This window comes from Mus caroli, unplaced genomic scaffold, assembly GCF_978045245.1.
Source record: "Mus caroli unplaced genomic scaffold, Mus_caroli_1 scaffold_4, whole genome shotgun sequence".
Lineage (NCBI taxonomy): Eukaryota > Metazoa > Chordata > Mammalia > Rodentia > Muridae > Mus > Mus caroli.
This window is the reverse complement of record NW_028227259.1, coordinates 14,964,328-14,985,765: the sequence shown is the minus strand read 5'-3', so window position 1 is coordinate 14,985,765 and position 21,438 is coordinate 14,964,328. Positions and strand designations below refer to the sequence as shown.

At 35.5% G+C, this 21,438-nt stretch overlaps 1 protein-coding gene across 1 annotated transcript in view; it reads left to right on the top strand.

Moving 5' to 3' along the window:
- The window catches only part of Sema3e (semaphorin 3E), a 220,667-nt gene that overhangs the window by 115,975 nt on the left and 83,254 nt on the right, over window positions 1–21,438 (top strand). Inside the window, exons 2-4 of the mRNA XM_021163140.2 lie at window positions 2,242–2,402; window positions 18,823–18,882; window positions 20,696–20,815. Of these exons, the coding sequence (XP_021018799.1) occupies window positions 2,242–2,402; window positions 18,823–18,882; window positions 20,696–20,815 (341 nt within the window). The remainder of the gene's footprint in view (window positions 1–2,241; window positions 2,403–18,822; window positions 18,883–20,695; window positions 20,816–21,438) is intronic.

Here is a 21,438-nt window from a genome sequence, read left to right as displayed (position 1 = left end):
TAAGCTTATGCAAGTGGAAAATTCATAACAAGTAGAAGTTAATATCTATCTTTTCTTGGATATGGGGAGGTAATGAGGTGGTATTGACCTTATTCAAAACCAAACAAGGACCTGCATAGAAGGACTTAACTCATGAAATAGCTATATAGGTTCTCACTCCAATTCCACATTTTCAATAAACAATCCTGGCTTTATAAACTCTGATAACAGTTCAGGCAAGGGGCCTCATATCAGAAACCTTTCATATATTTTATTTATTTATTCCATGAAATTTAATTTCCTGAGCATCTCTATAGCCTAAAATGTGTTAATAACTAATATGTAATCATTCTTTGTTTGAATTTACTCATTTTAGAAAAATTTCTATTATGCACAGAAAGTAGAAAATATAAGCATATTATCAGAGTATCTGGTGAAATTCTTATAGAAAAGAGTCCATTTAGTAGGGCTCACATGGAATTATGGGCTCTCATTTATAACAATTAAAGCATAATGGCAGCCAAGAACCTCTTTCTACGTTTCTCCTGTGATATTAAAATGTACTTTCTAATTGGTGAATGTCTAGTAAAGAATATAGTAGTTCTTATAACTTTAAAAAATCGTACCTGGGACCTTTTCTCTTCTGGAATTTATGGGTCTCTATCAAAACTCTCTCTAATTCCAGTTTTCTTTACCAATAAAATACCTGGTGTTCGATTTAGTCTAAAAGTCTTTACTTAGGCTAAGTGGTTCAGTATCTCATATGAGATGTCTATATGGAATTTTGAAATCGTGCACTATTGCTTAATCTAAACAAGATTTCGAGGTAACTCTACTCGGCACAATTTTGTGCAGAAAACTGGATAAGAAACACATTCTTTTTCATTCTATTGTTTTCATTTTGTGGATTTGAAACCAATCTCACTAAGTAACCCAGGCAGGTCTTGAACTCTCACCCCCTCTGCCTCCTAGATTCTTAACAAAGAGTAAAAGCAATTTCATATTCAGTGTTATATTTCATACTTGCGTTTACTGCTTGTAAGTATCCCAATCAGTAAGAATCTGCGTGCTCTATGAGCTGCTAGGTATTAAATTCTTTGAGATGACTTTCTCTGTTTACTATTTCCCACGGAGACTTCCGCCATTATGTACTCAGCCTGGTTTTAGGGGCACTATTCCTTCACATCACCAAAAGCTCTCATATGTACAATTTAGACGTCCTAATTACTCAGCTGGCATATTAAACTAAAGGTCGTACCTTCAACAAAAAGTATACACAGGAGACTTTGCCAGATTCTGATTTCTTAAATTTAATATACGTACCCAAAATATATATTGTTTGTAATTCCTGGCATAGGCAAGAATGCATGAAGACAGACTTCTCCATAGTCATGGAAAACAGATACCCAATGGGTTTTAGGAGTAATCAGGATTGTGATTACAACTCATTCTTGCCAGGGTTGTGCAGTTTGATTTGGGTTTGATTTTCAATATCAGTTTGAGGTAGAAATATAACTTCCCTGAGTTTTTATTCTTTTAGAATTAACGAGACAGAATTGTGTATATTTTGTGTAGATGTTACATCTTGCTAGGCAAACAGAAGCTTTAAAACGGCCTTGCACTATATAATTGCACAATTATATACAATTGTACTCTGCTGTACCTATTATTATTAATAGTTTTGTTCATATTTTAAAAGCATTCCATATTTACCTTACAACTAAGTTTTACTTAGGTACTCAGATTAATAAATTAATAAATATATTAATGCTCACAAATATTATGTCATATGACTATATAGTCAGATACTCCCTTGTATCTGTGGGTATTGTTTCCAAAGATTCAACTATGGATGTAAATTTCTTAAAGTGTTATACCTATCGAGAACATACCAGCATTTTTCTCATTATTCTCCAGACAATAAGGTATAATAGCATTTCCAAAGCGTTTAATTCTCATTAGGTAGCTTAAGATTCTAGAGATGACTCAAAGAATAAGGAAGAATATGCTTAGATTATAAGTAAAAAGAGTCTCAGTTTGTAAAAAGGTCTTGGGACATCCTTACATTATAGTATTAGAAGACCTAGGACAGAATCCATATGGATACAGAGTGTTGACTGGATAATTCTTTTTTGTTTTTAGTAATTCAATTTAAGGATTCATATTTATGAAACAAATGTGACAACTGGACTTTGAGAAAAGTGTTATAGACAGCAGTATGTGTTTTCATGTACTCATCTTAGACCTCTCTTTTCATTTCAGAACTTTTGGAACTGAATAGGACTTCAATATTTCAAAGCCCCCTTGGATTTCTTGATCTCCATACAATGCTGCTGGATGAGTACCAAGAACGGCTCTTTGTGGGAGGCAGAGACCTTGTCTATTCCCTGAACTTGGAACGAGTCAGTGATGGCTACAGAGAGGTATTGAAACACCAAGTGTTTAAAGTGAGAAAGAAGAGAGAGGTGGTATAAGTGGGTGTTAGCTTACGTTTTCCCCATTGTGTCTACCACTTTAAAGTTTTGAATAGTTGTGTAATTGAAATAAAATATTCACTAAGTAGGAAACAATTTGGGTAAAATTTGTAAAGCATCAATTATGAATTTTCTAGCCCATCAAAGATATCAAGACGTGTAGAGAGGCACTTTCCTTGTTATTTGACCTTTTCGGATAGTGAGTGACCATTTTCACCATACCCACTATCTTGAGACCTGAATTGCAGGATTCTAGATTAATAACAGTATCTATAGACTGTATTGTTCTAATGTTCAAATATGGACATGTGATATTAGTATAACTATGTACTGTTGTTTTTTTGGCGAGATTGTTAACTCAGATGGATATTTCTTAAGCTTGCTGGAAAGTAAAATATTAATTGAGTAGGTGGTGGCATATGCCTTTAGTCTCAGCACTAGAAAGGCAGGGGGACTTTTGAGTTCAAGGCCATCTTGGTTTATACAGTGAATTTCATAACAGCCAGGGCTACACACAAAGAAACTTTGTGATGAAAAAAACAAAACAAAACAATAGCAACAACAGCAACACAACAGGTAAGATCATGTGTTGGAAATAGTTAACTGTGCAAAGGAAAACGATTTATACAAAACAGAATTGGGTTACATCTTCAGAGTTGTATCAGTTTTATATGAAACATGGAGAAATTTAAATCGTATTTTTTGGCATTAGTATGCATATGAAATGATCCACTTTGTTTATGCTTTATTTTTATGTTCATCAAAATGGGCCAAGTATGTGTGTTTTCAAATTAAAAAAAAAAAAAGAAAAGATGACAAAAAGCAGAATCTTCTAGTTTTTGCCAAATCCTAATCCATAGAGGAAATAATTTAAATTGGTTTGCTGTTTCTTTGGGTTCCTTTTTATTTTTGTATAAGACGTGTGCTCTAGGATCTGGGGCTAGAGCTTAGTGTGTGTGTGTGTGTGTGTGTGTGTGTGTGTGTGAGAGAGAGAGAGAGAGAGAGAGAGAGAGAGAGAGAGAGAGAGAGAGAGAGAGAGAGAGCGTATAATTAGCACTCAATGTCCTGGGGAAAGCCCCATTTGTGTATTGTTGTCCATTGATAGAGTTGGTGTTTGAGTTTATGTAATATCCTTTAACTTTTTTTTTAATCAGAGACATCCAAGCATATTTTCATCATCTGTTGCCCTGTGATTTTCTGTGAAAGAATATATAATGTTGAGGCAAAAATTAAATTAAATCTCATAATAATAAGCCTTTCAATATCCAAGAGTTGCTTGATGACAAACTTAAGCGGCCCTACCTCCCCTTGACCTGTCCTTCATTTTCCCAATATACAAAGTCTAAAATTTTTGACTAAATAATGATTGAATGTTAGAATTTTTAGAACCATGAAGATAGTTCATAGCATCTTCACTTCCTTTCCACATATCCTTCTTTTCTCTTATCTTATTCCTTGTCTTCCTGCAACATTCCTATTTGTTGGTAAAAGTAAAATTGTGTTTCATATCATGCTTTAGTTTTTGTTCTCACTGATGTTTTGACAAACCCCTAAGAGATGTTAGATCCCATTAATCTAAGCGATTAAATTAGACTTCTTTCAGCATAATATAGGTCATAAGTTATTGGGGTACCCACTGGGTCTCTCACCTATGTAAATGTTCAGCTGTTTAGAGCCACATCTTTCTGGCTTTAGTCTTACATTTTTCTGAATCATACCCTCTGAGGAAAAAAAATCAGGGTCAACTTTGAGATATATGTATATATATATATATATATATATATATATATATATATATATCATCATTAAAGTTAACAGATACTGCCCAAATTCAAACACCAAATATATCAATGCAGAAGAGTACATATGAGTTGGATTTTGTATTTGTAGGAAGAGAAAGAAGACTTTATGATATATATATATATATATATATATATATATATATATATATTCCTAAATATGTAAATACAGTCTACTCAGTTCATATAAAACTACCATTACAGATATTATTTCATGGCTGACCACTTGTATTAGATAACTGATGACATTCATTTGAGTTCAAATAAGCATATTGACTGCCCTCTTCTTCTCTAAATACTTTTGTACTTGGATCCAGATACATCCACATGACCTTCCAACTAAGTTCTCCCTTGCATATTGGATTGTCTTTTTCTCATCTTAATCTCTCTCTCTCTCCAGGTCACTCTCAGTAATGATATGCCTGTTTATTAGATTTTCTGTGAAAGAATATCTGATGTTGAGGCAAAAATTAAATTAAATCTCATAATAATAAGCCTTTTAATATCCAAGCGTTGCTTGATGATGAACTCAAGAGACCCTACCTCCCACTGCTAAACAATTTGCTACTGATAGGTTTAGACAGAGGGGGACTCATTGCCAGCAGTTGGGTACCCGCTGGGATCACATCATCCCCCAGTGGAAGTTAGTGTACAGAAATGGCACTTGTTAAATTAAGTGGTCACAGGACCAAATTGCAAATCATGAATATTGGAAAGGAGGTAGTAGGAGTGAGAAGACAGACCTTGAGACAGGAGGGAGATAAGAGAGGATAGAGGGGAAAGTAATCAGAATTCATTTTATGCATGCATGAAATTATGGAAAAAAACAAAATATCATATGAAGCCAAATCAATCTCTATTAAAGTTGCTAGATTTTTGACTGAGGGGATGGCACAGCAGGTATAAGCTTCTGATATAAACTTGACAACAGGAGTTGTCTCTGAAAGACTTAGGAAAGAACTGACTCCCATAGCTCTCCTCTGACTCCATATGCATTATGGGACATGTCCACCCCCATCACAAGATAAGAATACTTTTTCAAAAAGACAAAGGCAATTTATTTTTATTAGATATTTTCTTTTTTATATTTCAAATGTTATCCCCTTTCCTAGTTTCCCTTCTGAAAATCCCCTATCCTCTCCCCCCTCCCCCTGCTCCCCAACCCACCCACTCCCATTCTTGGACCTGGCATTCCCCTACACTGGAGCATAGAACCTTCACAGGACCTAGGGCCTCTTCTCCCATTGATGACTGACTAGGCCATCCTCTGCTATATATACAGTTAAAGCCACAAGTTCTGCAATGTGTTTTCTTTGATTGGTGGTTTAGCTCCAAGGAACTCTGGGGTTACTGGTTAGTTCATATTGATGTTCCACTTATGGGGCTTCAGACCCCTTCAGCTCCTTGGGTACTTTCTCTAGCTCGAAAAAGGTAATTTCTAATCTTTCCATTCTAGCTTTGTAGAATGTGAATTGTATTTGCATTACAGACATGATTTTACATTGTAATCTTTGGACAGGATCAGGTCATCTCATAGGAAGGTCCTATAATCGGCATCTTAGGACACAGTCTCTTGCAATTTTCCTCAGCTGTTGTCTTCTGCTGCAGTCACTATCCTGATGTGATTTCCCTTCCAAGTAGGGAAAATTGGATCTCATTCTTATTTCTCATTTATTGTTTTGGCCTAATTGTACCCTCAGGCCTTTAAAGCCAGAAGATGAGATTTTAATGAAGGAAATGACCCGTGAAAATAATATAGGAGTAGAGGACCTGGAGCATACCAGGGTTTTTTGAACTGATTCTCAGGGAGGCAATTGTGTCGTATGAGGCCATAGAGCTTCAGGGCACATCTAGCAAAGATGCCTATGAAAGTATTTTATAACACTATTAAATCGAATGTCTTTTCTACACTGAAGGAAACATCTTGATTTTGTGGTGCTTAAAGCTTACATGTTCTTTAGAGCTTTTTACATGTAGTTAATTCAAACAAAAATGTCAACCTTCCAAATGTCCCTCTCAGGTCCACAGCAGGGCCAGATCTCAGCGTGTTGGTTGCACTGGGGTTTATGCTTACTTCACTCTCAGGTAACTTCTTCCATGCACACTTCTTATTCTGCACTTGTCCTGCCTGTTGCACTCAAGTGATAGTAACACAGCTCCTAGTGACCCAGAAAGCCCTGTTCGATTGTTTCTGCTTACAGGAGAACCACAGTGAAGTATACTTCACAGACTATCAGTTTAAAAGGAATGGGCTTACCATGAGTTGAGTTCTTCAGTGATCTCAGTTCTGAAAATCTGTGATTGGACAAATGTCAACAGTTATATTTTCAATGCTTTCTGCTTTACTTTCTCTACCCCTGGTTTGTCAACATTTGGATTATGCCTTCCGATCTCTTGAACCATTTCTATTAGGAAGGGTGGTTTTCTTGAAATGCATCCACAATCTTTACCCAGTAGATACCAATAGCATGTGTGATGATCTGAATGAAAAATAGCCTTTATAAGTTCAGGCCTTGGAGCACTCTGCCTTCAGTTAATGGAGCAACCTGAAAAGGTTTAAGAGGGGGAGGTTTCCTGAGGAAGTATGTCATTGAGGAAGACATTGAGAATATGGACCTTAACCCTGCTTTCAGTTCTCTCTGTCTCTGTCTCTGTCCCTCTGTCTGCGTCTCTCTCTCTCTCTCTCTCTCTCTCTCTCTCTCTCTGTCTGTCTCTCTGTATGAGTGTGTATGTCTATCTGTCTCTTTGTCACTGTCTCTCTGTGTCTCTTAGTCTCTCTTCTTCTTGCTTGTAGTAAAATGTGGTCTCTCAGCTTCCTGCTCTGGACACCACATCTGCCTGGGGCATATCCTTTTGAAACTATAAAGCCAAATTATCTTTTCCTTCTAGAAGCTGCTTCTAATCATTTTCAGAAAAGAAAATATCTCTAGTCGAGTACAAATAATCTTCAATGACTTGATAATATAAGAAATGTCTCCAGACATTATTAGAGTATTACTCTATCATTTAATAGACCCTCCCATTAACATTGCTACCACCCAAAACCAAACATAGCTTAGTTGCAGATCTACTTGATAAATGAAATCAATTCTTCTGTTCTTTAGATCGAGCACTTTGGACAATAGACCTTAGAGCACTGGTTCTCAACCTTCCTCATGCTGCCTCATGTTGTACCTCACGTTGTGGTGACCCACAACCACAAAATTATTTTCATTTCTACTTCATAACTGTACTTTTGCTACTGTTATGAATTATAATATAATCTGATATTCAGGTATCTAATAAGTGACCCCATTAGTGGGTCTTTCAACCCGCAGGTTGAGAATCACTGCCTTAGATTATATAATAACCACTAGCCACCTCAAGAAGAGGGTGTCACCAAGCTTGCTGCAAGGATGACTATACTTATCTTCTCTCTACATCTCTATCCATCTTCTGCCAAGAGAAGTAGGTACTGTTTCTTGTTTTTAGTTTTCAGAATTATTTTATCAGGTACTCTCTATACATTGCTTCTATTAGTATAGGTAATTTTAGCTGTGAAAAAAAAAATGACATGCAACAATATATTGTAATTTCCAGGACTGTTTCTTTCTTTTGCTCAGTTAATGTTATTTTGTAGATTTAATCTTTTTTTACGATTTATTTATTTATTTTATGTATATGAGTACACTGTAGCACCTGAAGAGGGCATTAGATTCCATTACAGATGGTTGTGAGCAACTGTGTGGTTGCTGGGAATTGAACTCAGGACCTCTGGAAGAGCAGTCAGTGTTCTTAACCACCGAGCCATCTCTCCAGCCCTGTAGGTTTAATCGTATTCATCATCCTTGTTGATTCCTTGGCAGTCAGAAATGGAATGGCAACCAGGGAACCTAGTTTAATTTTGAAGTTCAAATATTGAGTTGGTATATGTAACACTGGGGGCATCCCTTTGCTTCTTTTGACCTTTGTTGCATACTTGTAAGAAACAAATATTAGTCCCCTTTGAGTATACAAAATTTGTTTTGGTATAAAAGACCATGTGAGGTTTTTAGGTATAAAATAAATGGTAGTTATTATATACTTTGAAACTGTGGAATATTTTCCACCATATAAATATAGTATACTCTTCATTCCCAGGTCACTAAGAGTGATGCACTTAACTTTGCCAAATCTTTTCCCACTAGTGCATGTGGTGCCAGTTCACTGCAAATTCACCTATGTTTTCCCACTGGTCTCCATGACCCACATATTCTTCAACATCTTTCTTGATTCATGTATCTCTGCATGAAAACATTACTATGTTTAGAACTGCAAATCCCGTCTTAGTTATTTTAATTCATTTGATTATAATTTTAACAATATTAGTAGGGATGATATACAGTGTAAAACTTAGAGTTAGTAGTAAAAAAAATAACATTTTATAATATTAATAATGATAATTACTACAAGAAAAGTAAAGTGGCTAGAAGTGGGGAAGAGTATAGAGGGTGCTATGGAGAACAGCATGGGCAAAAAGATAATTTCTAAAGAAGAAAACTTGATAACACACTGTACTTCAGTGCTCAGTTACCAGCTGTGGCTTGTGGCTACTGAACTAGACTGAAGGGTGGGAGAATGAAGTCATGGTTAATTTGGAAAACCAGATAATTGGGACAATTAGGGATCAGGAACTGAATGGCTGGTGTGATAGATGGTAAGTCATGTTTGTGAAGAGAAAGACAGGAATGTCAAGAGAAGAGAATTTTCCATTTTAGAAGAAGGAGCACCAACGATGGTTTGAGATGACTTTAAGAGTGAGATGAGTGTGATTCTACACATTTCTGAGTAGAACTTTCCTTTCACTGCTATATTTCAAGATTTAATTGGGAGAAAATTTGAAAATATAGACCATATTTAAACAAGAATAGGCAAAAACAAAACAAAACAAAAACAAAAACAAAAAACAACTTAACCAGAATAAGAAAGTCACTGGCATCTGGTACGGTGCCAGTGGTCTCAAGGGGTGAATTGGTTTTAATTAAAAGACGGTAAAGAAGAAAAATGGCAAAATAAGGAGGAATGTGTTAATGGTATTCCAGAGGATTTAACAAAAGGATTTAAGGCTTTTAGAAGGGGGAAGTCAAATTAGGGGCCTTACAGAGCCCTATGGGATGTGACTCCACGTATTGATTATTGACCCGGGGTAAGGGTCAGTTGCCCATCATGACCATAGTCATCAGTCAACAGGGATGTGTCATGATGCATTAGCCTGGATGATCTCCCAGGAAAGATGAGTGACTACTAATCTTCCTTTAGATCATTGAAATCATCAATTTGATTGGTCCTCACTGTCATCAATCAGCAAATCAATCTATGAGGCTTCTTCCCTCTTCTCTCCTGTTACCCATAGAGGATGCCTCTTGTTCCATAAGGTGACACTTGTTTTTTTATGTGATATGCTTATCTGCCTTTATAATTGGTTATTTTTCCATCCTTATTTGTATTTTATATTCCCCTCTTTGTAAAAATCAAACAAATGTCCTTTTTTGTAGTTCTTAATATTTTGGGCTCCTGTTACTATCTATAACTCTATCTATCTACAAGTATATGTTGAATGTTCAGTAATACTTACAGGTATAAAGTAAGAATACAGAGTCACCAAGGAAAATTTTAAGGTTACTGAGACATACAGAATTCTAAGATTTCTGAGCAGAATTAGAGCAAATATTCCAGATTAAAAAGTAGATGATAGAAAACTGTTACACTTAATCTCAGCTTATTCACACCAACATGTAGCTAATCAGACTACTTCTGTTTATTCTTCCTTCCATGATTATGCTTTCAGGTTTCCCTTAAATCTCCAAACTATTATTATTGTTGTTATTATTATATTTGCAGAGGGTTCCCTGGTCTTTTCTTATCCTCCTGTATAATTTTGATTCCTACACTGAATAATGATTGACTATGTACTGGTCAATCTACATGCTAAAATGGCTCATACGTGAAGGTCCTGATTAGGTCCATCTATGAAGATGTAGGTAGGTCAAATAACATCGCGTGGTGGTTTAATGAGAATAGCGTCCATAGGCTCCTATGTCTGAACATTTGGTTTCCAGTTAGTAGAACGAAAGGATTAGGAGGTCTGGCTTTGTAGACGGAAGATTAATCCTCTCTCCCTGTCTCATGCTGTTTGCGGTTTAAGATGTGAGCTCTCAGCTGCTCCATCTCCATGCCTGCTTGCCTGCTGCTATGTTCCTTGCTCACAACATGGTGATAGACTCTTATTTTTCTGAAACCATAAGTCCTAAATAAACTCTTTTATAAGATGCCTTGGTGATGATGCTTTATCACAAGAATAGAAAATAACTAATACACATACAGTGGAAGAATAAAAGTGTGCGCATGCATATATCAAAAACAATACCATAAATCATCATCTCTGTCCTCTGTACAAATCCTCCTGTATTTATTGTCAAAACCACTTTCCAAAAATATATTTTCTAATTTCCTTAAGGTTAATTGTATCTGCCTTCTGTGACTACCACCTTACTCAATTCTTATGTGTGCGCTTTCTGCCCCCTCCAATACTGTTCTACTTGTGCCAGTAAATTCAGCCTTAACTTCACCTTTGTAGTCATTTAATGATCTTGTAAAAAAATGTCCATGCCTTAACCCCACCCCTGAAGTGAATTGAGGAGTACATGTTACCCCTTCAGCCAACCCAGGTAACTGTAATGTATATCTAGACCTTATATCTATTTACTGAGAAACAGTAATCAAATTATGTAGTTCTAGATATATAAAATTATATTTTAAACCGAACTATGTGGACATATAAGACTGAGTTTTTCCACTCACACACAAGAAGAACCTACCGTTTATAGGCACACTGAGTTATGTAGTTTTTAGGAATGGCATATTTTTAAAATCTCATTTATTCACTATACTTATCTAAGCATGCAATAATATTTTTTAATCTTTAAATACCATGCTATTCTATCTTTGTCATATTCATGAAGCACATTTAACTTTCACAGAAAAATAAAGTTGAATATTTATGCTAAATCTTTCTTTACATTCTAAGACTTTCAATTTATAATTCCAGTTACTTTATATGAGAACTTGCCACTGCTAAAATTTATATATCATTCTCTGTAAAAGTCTCAAAATACCCCCAAATTATGTCAGAATTTTTAGGTTTCAACTCTGTTCTCATCATCTCGTCAGTGACATTTTAAGAAAAATTTAAAACGCAAGCAACCTCCCACTGTTTAAAGAAAAAGAAAAACCTAAAACCCTCAACTCCAAGAGAAGGTTTGGCTGAAATAGACAAAAACATGTTCTGGGTGAAATGTATTGCAGCATCTTGAGATTTCTGATCCAGATGTGACAATATTAAGATACTAACATTGAAAGAAGAGAGAAGTGAAAAAAGAGAAAACATTTCCTTTGCCTACAGAGCAGCACCCTTCTAGGTAGGTGTGGTCTATGATGATGCTCAATCCACAGCTTCTGTATTGAGATTGGTGTCCATTCACAGAAAATCAGGGTTCTTCAGGCTTAATGTGAAACAAGTTTTGTCATATTTCCTATTTCAATTATAATTTTGTATTGAGGAAGAAATTCTGATTTAGAATGTCTGAAACAGTATATATACAGATATATCATATGCCATATACATGTACATGTGTATATGTACATATACATCCTTGAACTCTATGTCAAGATGAAACCAGAGAACATAGTGATTTATGTCATATTACATTTTCTGACCAGCAGATTCATGCTTAGCAGCAACACATTTTGTTTTGCATTAATATTGAATGTTGTTAATTCTTTGAACATCAGGATTGTTTGATCAATATTTTAAGGCTTAAATGTGTTAAGCATAGAAAAAGCTTAATATGTTAGACAATATAATAGCAACCCCACAGATTCTATAATTAGTTTGCATGTAGTCCCATCTTAATTTTAGATTATTAATTAATATTAATATTAGATTATTGATGTAGACATTCTTATTCCTTCTCCATAGTTTTCAACCATAGACAGACTAAGCATAGTACCAATTTCATACCTGTTTTGAGAGGTTTAAATGAGTTAGTACATGTCTAATACAGAGTCTCAAACACGATAAACACTATGTAAGTACTTATCATCAGTACGATTTTAGGCATCTGATTTCTTTTTTTTTTAATTTTTAATATTTTTATTACATATTTTCCTCAGTTACATTTCCAATGCTATCCCAAAAGTCCCCCATAGCGCCCCCCACTTCCCTACCCACCCATTCCCATTCTTTTGGCCCTGGCATTCCCCTATATTGGGGCATATAAAGTTTGCAAGTCCAATGGGCCTCCTTTCCAGTGATGGCCGACTAGGCCATCTTTCGATACATATGCAGCTAAAGACAAGAGCTCCGGGGTTCTGGTTAGTACATCATGTTGTTCCAACAATAGGGTTGCAGATCCCTTTAGCTCCTTGGGTACTTTCTCTAACTTCTCCATTGGGAGCCCTGTGATACATCCAATAGCTGACTGTGAACATCCACTCCTGTGTTTGCTAGGCCCCGGCATCGTCTCACAAGAGACAGCTATATTTGGGTCCTTTCAGCAAAATCTTGCTAGTGTATGCAATGGTGTCAGCGTTTAGAAGCTGCTTATGGGATGGATCCCTGGATACGGCAGTCTCTAAATGGTCCATCCTTTCATCACAGCTACGAACTTTGTCTCTGTGGCATCTGATTTCAATGTGTCACAATTTCTAAGTAAGATGTAGGAAAGAAGGCAGGGATTATAGAGATACAGATGAGAACAGGACCCAAGGGGAGAAGAAGATGGTAATGAAGCTGCAAATGGTTCACTTAGACAACAGACTGCTTAGCTGCTGGGACTCTATCTTATAGTCACTGTCAGTGTGGATGGAGCATTCTGAACACCAGCAAAGCATAGTTAGAATCAGAGTTTACTTGTGTTTGTGTTGCAGCAGCATGTTAGAGAAATACAGAGAAAAACCAGAGACATGAAGTTAGTAAGCAGTAGCTAGACCAGGAAACCAGACATAGCTGTCTCAGAAGCCTCAACTCTTCCTACTGGACTCCATCTGTGGATCTCTGTAATTACCACCCTTGTCTCCTCTGTTGGCCTTTTGTGTGCCATTAGGCCTCATGGTTGCCTCTTTTGCAGTTATGTAGCTTCCTTTTATTCTTCCTTGCCTTGCTGAGCTGCCATTTTTTAGCTTAGCAGTGCTTAACTGATGGAGTAGTTTGTTGGTGATGACAATGTTAAGAACTAGCAAGGAACTCCAGCACTTTTCATTACTAATAGCAGTGCAGAGCTGACAGCCCCAGGAGGCTACAGCATGCAACCCCAGGTAGCAGCTGGATTATCTGTGTTCTATCCTTACCTCCTGTGTTAGTCTTTTCCAGGAAGACAATTACTATGACTTCCTGTGAAACAAACTTACCCTCTGGATAACATCAATTCTAGATTGAAACATAAAATTTTATTTTTCTTTCCTATGAAATGTCAGAAATGGATATTTTCTTTATATAAACTATATTTTATAAAGACACAATTTAATCAATACTTAGCAGTAAACCTTTAGTTAAGAATACTTTGGAAACATATTTTGCTCTTTAAATTTCTAAATCTCATCTCATTTTGTTGATGTTGAGCTAAAATTGAATTATGTGATTTGGATATCTGTTCTTATGACTGTCCTTAGAAAATTCTATTTTAAAAAAAAACTATACACAATTTTCTCATTTGTTCAAGGTTAGAAAGAATCATGTAGTTTAAACCTAGTTTTTGATTGAGTGGAAGGAAAGCATTAAATGTTATTTGCATATGAAATTTTAGAGGATAATTCACATTAATGACAGCAATTGAGAAAGCTTCGTACATAAAGGATGGCATTTATCAGGTCACTGACGTTTGTGTAATGGGCAAGTTCTGTTTGAGTCCAAATACTTTGGAAAATAAGCCTTTCAAGTATTGATTTTATCTAGAGCTCAAAAGATCATAATCATGACTTATAAACAACTTGGATAATGACAGTCATTATAATTCAGTGCAAAGGCAAAAGCCCTAGGAGTGATTTGTGTGAGGTTAAGGACTACCATTTATAAGCCATTAAAACTATTTTAATGTGCTATATTTAAACATTTTTAATGATATTTATGACATATACAATTTAAGTTTATACTAATGATTCTTTTTATTATACAGAGATAATAATATATATACAGTAAAATCAAATTATAAAGCATTTATCATTAAAACATTGAAAATCTGAATATAACATTGCATGAAATTAAAATAGTATCATAGTTGTATGCTTATACTCTATGAATATAATTTATGATGGCTGAATCATTTTACTTAGTTTTAAGTATAACAGACATTTTAAAATAGTTAAATGATTCTATCTTTGTTAATTTGTTTTTGGTCCACTAAATCTGAGTGTATTACAACAGCGATCTGTTAACTCCTTAATCCCGGTATAATTATGAAACTCGATGGGAAGCCCAGAAAAATGACTTAGTAATGTAATTTATATTTCATCTTATATTACTGTTTTGAGATGTGCGAGAACAGTAAATGGCTGTTAATGTGCAGGGGGTGGCTGATTTATACATCAGAAGTATTGTGATAGAATGATGCATAGTCAACCTTCTACATTTTGTACATTTTTTAGTACAGAGAATTTGGAAGCAACATTACCCTGTTGTTTAACTGCCTTTAAAATTGTTTTGTGCAGAATAAATCACTTAGTTTTATGTTTTTTTTTTTTGGATGCTGAACTGTGGAGCATGACCAAAAACCATCCAGACTGCGCAAAGCCAGTGAAGGAACGGTTTTCCTCATTAGCTTGGCAGAGCATTTATACAAGAGGACTTTAAAAACTTTCTATTTTCATTGAAGTCACTTTGTCTTACTTTGTCATCCAGTTAACTTTTGTATACAGCCTTGAGAATGTTTAACTATTAAAACATGCAAACAAAGTCCCCCTAAAATAAACCCCAGAACAACAAAACTTTACGGAAAAATTTCACATGCATGGACTTTGCTATAGTGTTTATAAGCCAATCTCTTGTCCTTCTCTTTTTAATTAGAATGATCTCATGATTTTCCCTTTGTGATCCTACTGTGATTTTACTAGTTACAATCTTAACAATCTTTGGACTCTAGAGTCACTGTGACTAGGCTACAGCATCCCCCTGCCATCCCCGCCCTACATGATAAACCAGGAAATTTTTACTTTTCCGTTGACTTTTGTTGAGACATTTTCTTGTCTATGAACTGTATCTCTCAGAGTTCACAGTTAGATCGTTTTAGCTAGATTGTCTTTATAAAGAATGTGATAAGGTGACAATTATTAGACACTGAATAAATAGGCCGTCTAAACCATGGGTCCAACTGACATTCACAGGCTTTGTTCCATGGATTGTAGTAAGAGAGCTAAAATTAAATATATAAATCATTGTAGTGTTTTCACAAACAAGAATGTCAAGAGGGATCAAAGTAAGAGAAATATGGTCTGATGAAAAGATATCTGGAAAGGTTTTAGTTGAGAATCGTTGTGCAAAATGCACTTGCAAGATTGGATTTATCATCTTTAGAATAATTGCCCTGAATACATTTGCTCTAGGACCAATGCTTACTCTGAAAATTTTAGAAACAGTATTTATTGTCTTGACTACTACATAATACACTCTTTTGTTTGGTCCAAACTGCTCAGGGCTTGAGGTTTTACATCATAATCAAGAGAAGTTAGTTTGTATAGTTTCATACACTTCGTTATAACTCATTATCCTCCTGGGACAAGAGACAAAGTACACTTGCTACTTAGAAATAGCAGGGAACAAGATCCCCAGGACAGATTTGACAAGCAGCAATGCCTAGAAGCCTCAGTAGACACTGTTAAACAGCGGATGCTTTACATTTCAGGAATCTCAAGCTCAGAAAATCTGTCTTTAGACAGAGGAGCAGGCTGTCAGCTAAATTTTAGCCAGAAAGACGTTTTTTCCATTCCCTGACTAGTGAAAAAATTTCCCTTTTACTTTGCATAAAATTTTGTCTCTGTCTCTCCTACCTATTTGGAAAGATAGTCTAGAATAAAAGTCATCAGAACATAAGTAGAAATGCTGAAGAGATTTGCCATCAAAGCAGCAAGTTTGGAAATAAATCATTATGAAGATGTAAGAGAATATGTAGTATATGTTCTCAGAATACACTTTAAAGAAATCATCATTTTATGATAAAGTGCACAAGGAAGGGTGATAAAATTTTGAAGAGTCCTATATGTTAAGGTTAGAAGGCATTATTCTGAGTTATTGATGATCTTTATTCTAACTTGTTCATATTAATAAACCAAATCATAAAATGATAGACACATAAAAATGAGTTTTTACCTTGTTTAAGATGTATACATGTACTTATGCCTACATGTATATGAAGTCTATTTATATATATTTTAACACATAAATTTGACTAAATTCTGAATCCACAGTAATTTCATAATTATCAAGTTGGTAGAATAAGTTTTATGTCATTGGAGAATATTCCTTAGGCAATTTTTAAGAATATATAAATAAATACTAGATCAGATAAACCTCCTGAATACTGCAGATTCATGTCTGGTATCCATACCATCAACACTCTTATATTATGTCTTTATTCATTGCATGTGACTCACTGATTGAAAACCTGGAACAACAATGATAAGATTTTATGTATATGCTTTATATTTTTGTTTGTTTGTTTTAGTTTTCCAAGATTTTTTTCCTCTGGGTTATATTGTTCTTTGTCTTGTCTTTTTGTATACCACCAACAACTACTACAACAAAGAAACCAGTAGGCTTTCATGTAAGATTTATATGATGCACTGTGAAAGGTACAAATAAAATTCTGACACTGAGTAATTGCCTCCAAGAAACTCTTAAAAAATCAAGGACCAGCCAAAATTCAAAGCACAGAGTACTCGCTCAGATTATAATAAACTTAGTCACATGCAAAAATATGTCATGGCCACTGCTTTGTAAGTTCTCAATATGACTCCTGCTTCAAGCCTGGATCAGGCTATATCCTATGTGACTGACATAATGAACCCCCTACTCACTTCTGGAATAGAATCCCTTTTTATGGTGTTCCAGCTTTTAAAAGAATACTTATATATTAAACATAGGTGGGATTTAAATATAAGCATCAGATTTCAAAAACTAACCAGCTTAGAAGTATAGTGATTGGTGAAAGAAAGCCAGCCAACATACTTCAATGAGTACCAGCTCCACTGAAACATGACTGCAAAGCATCTTAGCCCTGGTTTTACTACACAAGGTATAACCTGTATAGCCTGCCTTTTGATTTCTTTTGGCGGCATCAGCAAACTTGATATTTAAACAGGAATTCACATTCCTGGTGTTGACCAACTGTTAAATAAAAGGAAATATCTAATGTTCAGCTTCATAATTAAAATGCTTTTGTAGACAAATGTGACTCAGAATATAGACAGGAACAACGAGAAGTCTAAAGGAGTCATAAGAGGCATGAAATACTTCTATACTCCCATAGACTTAGTTTAAAAATATGAGGATGAGATATTACATCAATTAGAAGTATGAGTCCAATAGCAATAGTAAGTACTTTAAAAGACTGTGGGCAAGCATGAAAAATATATCCAGTAACAAGTTACAACAATGGCCCCCTTCATGGTAAGTCAGATGGCTAGAATAGAAAGGAAGAATGAGTAACCAAAAGTCGGGAGGAGGGATGAATTTCAGGCACCTGATGATATTGAGCAGTGGCTTAAGTCGTGTTATAAACTAAGACCTCTGTGTACACATTTATAATGTAAAAGGAAAAATAGATTATAATTATTAGGGCAATGTGTGGCCCCTTGTAAATTGATTCCGTAGTCCATACAAAAAAAGAGAAAAGGGGAGATTGGTGAAAAGATAATGATAAGGAAAGCCATTTTGTTTAGTAATAATATCATAAAAATTATGAAAAAACTAATTGTTTTGTTTCATTTTTGTTTTTTGTTTGTTTGTTTGTTTGTTTTTCTTTGTTTGCTTTAGTCTCAGCAAAGTGCTAGACACTTGACAAAGAGGAAGAAGGCTTGTTTTTGTTTGTTTGTTTGTTTTGTCTTTTATATTCTTCTCTTTAAGAAGCCAACAAACTTGAGATATCATGACAACTTCAAAGCCATGTGGAAACCGGAACAGTTAAACAGTTTTGTTTTGTAAGGCAGTACTGCGGCGACAAGCATGGCTGACCACAAACTCACTGTATAGCCACCCATAGCTGTGGTGTGTCTGACAGGTTGAGAACTGCTGTTCCAGCACGACTGGCTCTGAAGGCCTAAGACGTGAAATGAACTGACAGGAAGATTAAGGATTGCTAGAAAGATTTTTCATGAAGTGAAAGCTCATAGCTAAGTTTCTTTATCACCCAGACAATTATCTGAAGAGAATAAGGTTTCATTTATCTTTTCAGAAAGTCGAACAAAAATGCTAATGGACTGAATTGTAGAAGGAAATGAAACGGTTTTAGTGAGGACTACTTCTAAATACTGTTGCCCTAATCATAAGTTATCTTCAATTTCAGATATACTGGCCTAGCACAGCAGTAAAGGTAGAAGAATGCATAATGAAAGGAAAAGATGCAGTAAGTACCATTCACTGTACATAAACAAATCAGATTCTATTCTTGCTTACCTAGAAAGACCTGAATCAACAAAGTTTTACTTTCTTTTGAAAGACATATATACAATTCTGTTCATAAAGGGAGAAAATACACAATAAATACATTGCTCTATAAGACTAATTTCAATATAGAGATCCTGATTGGAGACCACAAAGTGTGAGAAGATGAAGTAGGAAAGATAATGGAGTCATTTTACAAAGCTTCTTTGGTCTTTCCTGTTGTTAGAAGCAAAGTCTATCTTGTTCAGAGTCCATGAGGTCCAGGAATGAGAAGTGCTGTTCTCAACACTCATCAGATTCTCTCAGACATGGCAGAGAGGCTTTCGAATGTAAGGAGTGGCCATCCCTGAGGGAATACATGCCTTGGAGAGAGGCCATAGGTATTTCCTTGAAAGCAAACTTATCTTTGTTTCTATTAAGCTAAAATATGTAAACGACTGACACATTATTAGTAACTCCCAGTTCTCGGTTGCAGCTGGAGTGTAGCCAAGTAATGAATCAACTCTCTCTGCTTCAGTCCACACTGAGATGCTGAGCATTGAACATCCTCTCAGCCCATGTCAGTCTGTGCTCAACTGAGCCAAAATGTGACCAGATGAAGTATGTATTTTTCTAAGGACAGTGTGTCAATAGAGGAAAAAGCAGATGCTTCAAGCCATGTGAGGACAAAAACCTTTTGCCTTGTCTACATGGTCAGATTCTATTAACTGTATGGGGTCACACACTAAGCAAAATGTTAGGTATATGAGAAGTTAAACAATGTCAGGCAAGCCCTGTTTGTCTGAGTGGATGTTTGGTTATAAGTGAGTTCAACAATGAATGAGTTAAATGTTGTTCTCTGTAAACATGAATTTAAAACTAGTGTCTAAGGAGGATTCCTTGGAACATGGTCCCGTGGCTTCTTTCCTTCTATTGCTAAGGCCAAGCATGAGTTGGCACAAAAAGCCAACGTTATGTACCAAGATGTTTGACCCTTGGACTTGCAATAACAAGATCCTCAGAGCAATGTTACCATCAAATGTTATTTCTAGTGGTTGGTTTTATATATAAAAAAAAAATTCTTACTGAAATTACATTTTATGTAAATTTATCATTTCGAGGCTTAAAGTACTATTTTGCCTATGAAAACTCTGTAGTGCCAGTGGAAACTTCTACACCTAAGGGCGTAGTTTTCTAATTTAAGAAATAATTGCTAGGCTTTCTGTGTTACTGCTCTCTCCTGGGACTGTGGCATATTGGTATTATGGTGCAATCTTAATCAGAATTACTTTCGCCAGTTAAAAAAATGTAAAGCTATTAAAACACGCTATAGTGCCCTACTGTCTAGATCATATATTTTCTTAATAATAATGCTTTTTTCCCTAATTACTGACTTTCTAATTTTTTCTGGCTCACTGTTTATATTGTTCTTTTAAAATGTAAGCACAGGGAATACTTTAATTATATAGGGAACACATTGAATGCAAATCAGTATAATTGAATCATTTTTAATGCATTTGTGATCCTTGTTTTTTTTTAATTTCCCCAATGTGATATTATATAATGAAATGGTCTACAGTATTATAAAAATTATAAACATTATGTCACATATCAGTGCACATTAAAGTGTGACTTACTCTAGCTTCCTTCCCCCAGGTTCTCATCTTCTTTATTCTCTTCCTTCCTTTCCCTCCCAATTCAGACTCACATTCTAGGTGGAGGGACAGCAAAGATCAAAGGCAGGTTAAACATTTGTTTCATTCTAACTCTGTCTGTCCCTTTTGAATCCTCTTTAGAATGAGTGTGCCAATTATATCCGGGTTTTGCATCACTACAACAGGACACACCTTCTGACCTGTGCTACTGGAGCCTTTGATCCACACTGCGCCTTCATCAGAGTTGGGCACCATTCAGAGGTAAGAAATAGACTCGAAAAGAAAGTCTGTGCTATTTCCCCCATGAAAGATACAACCACTGAGTGGTATCTACTTGACTGACCTCTCGGTATCTTTAAAATCCTTGTTACCTCTCAACCTGTGAGCTAATTAGCCTGCTGTGTATTTATCTGTGCATTTATTCACCAAACAATTTTGTCTGCTTAACTTGTCTGCTTGAATCAGATTTTGCAACATCAATGTGTGTTGTCTACTGTACTCTTACATAGAAATTCACCAAAACAGAGTATATACGTTTGTGGCATGTGTGCGTTCACGTGCGTGCACATGTTTGTTTGTGTGTGTGTGTGTGTGTGTGTGTGTGTGTGTGTGAACAGACAGATTCAGAAAGAGATACACATAAACAAAGAGACATACAATCTATATGAATAAAATGTTGCACACTGTACTTTACAAATGACACATAAAGCTTTTTGATTTTATAATTATGTTCTTTCTAGCCAGGGGAAGTGTGGAACACAGCAGAGGGAAAGACTTCAAAGTAATAGAAGCTGACTCTCAGTGTGAGAAAGACATGCATCTTTTCCCCAAACCTACATTAGGCAATATGGTGCTTTATTAGCAATGACTGCAAATACCATTGC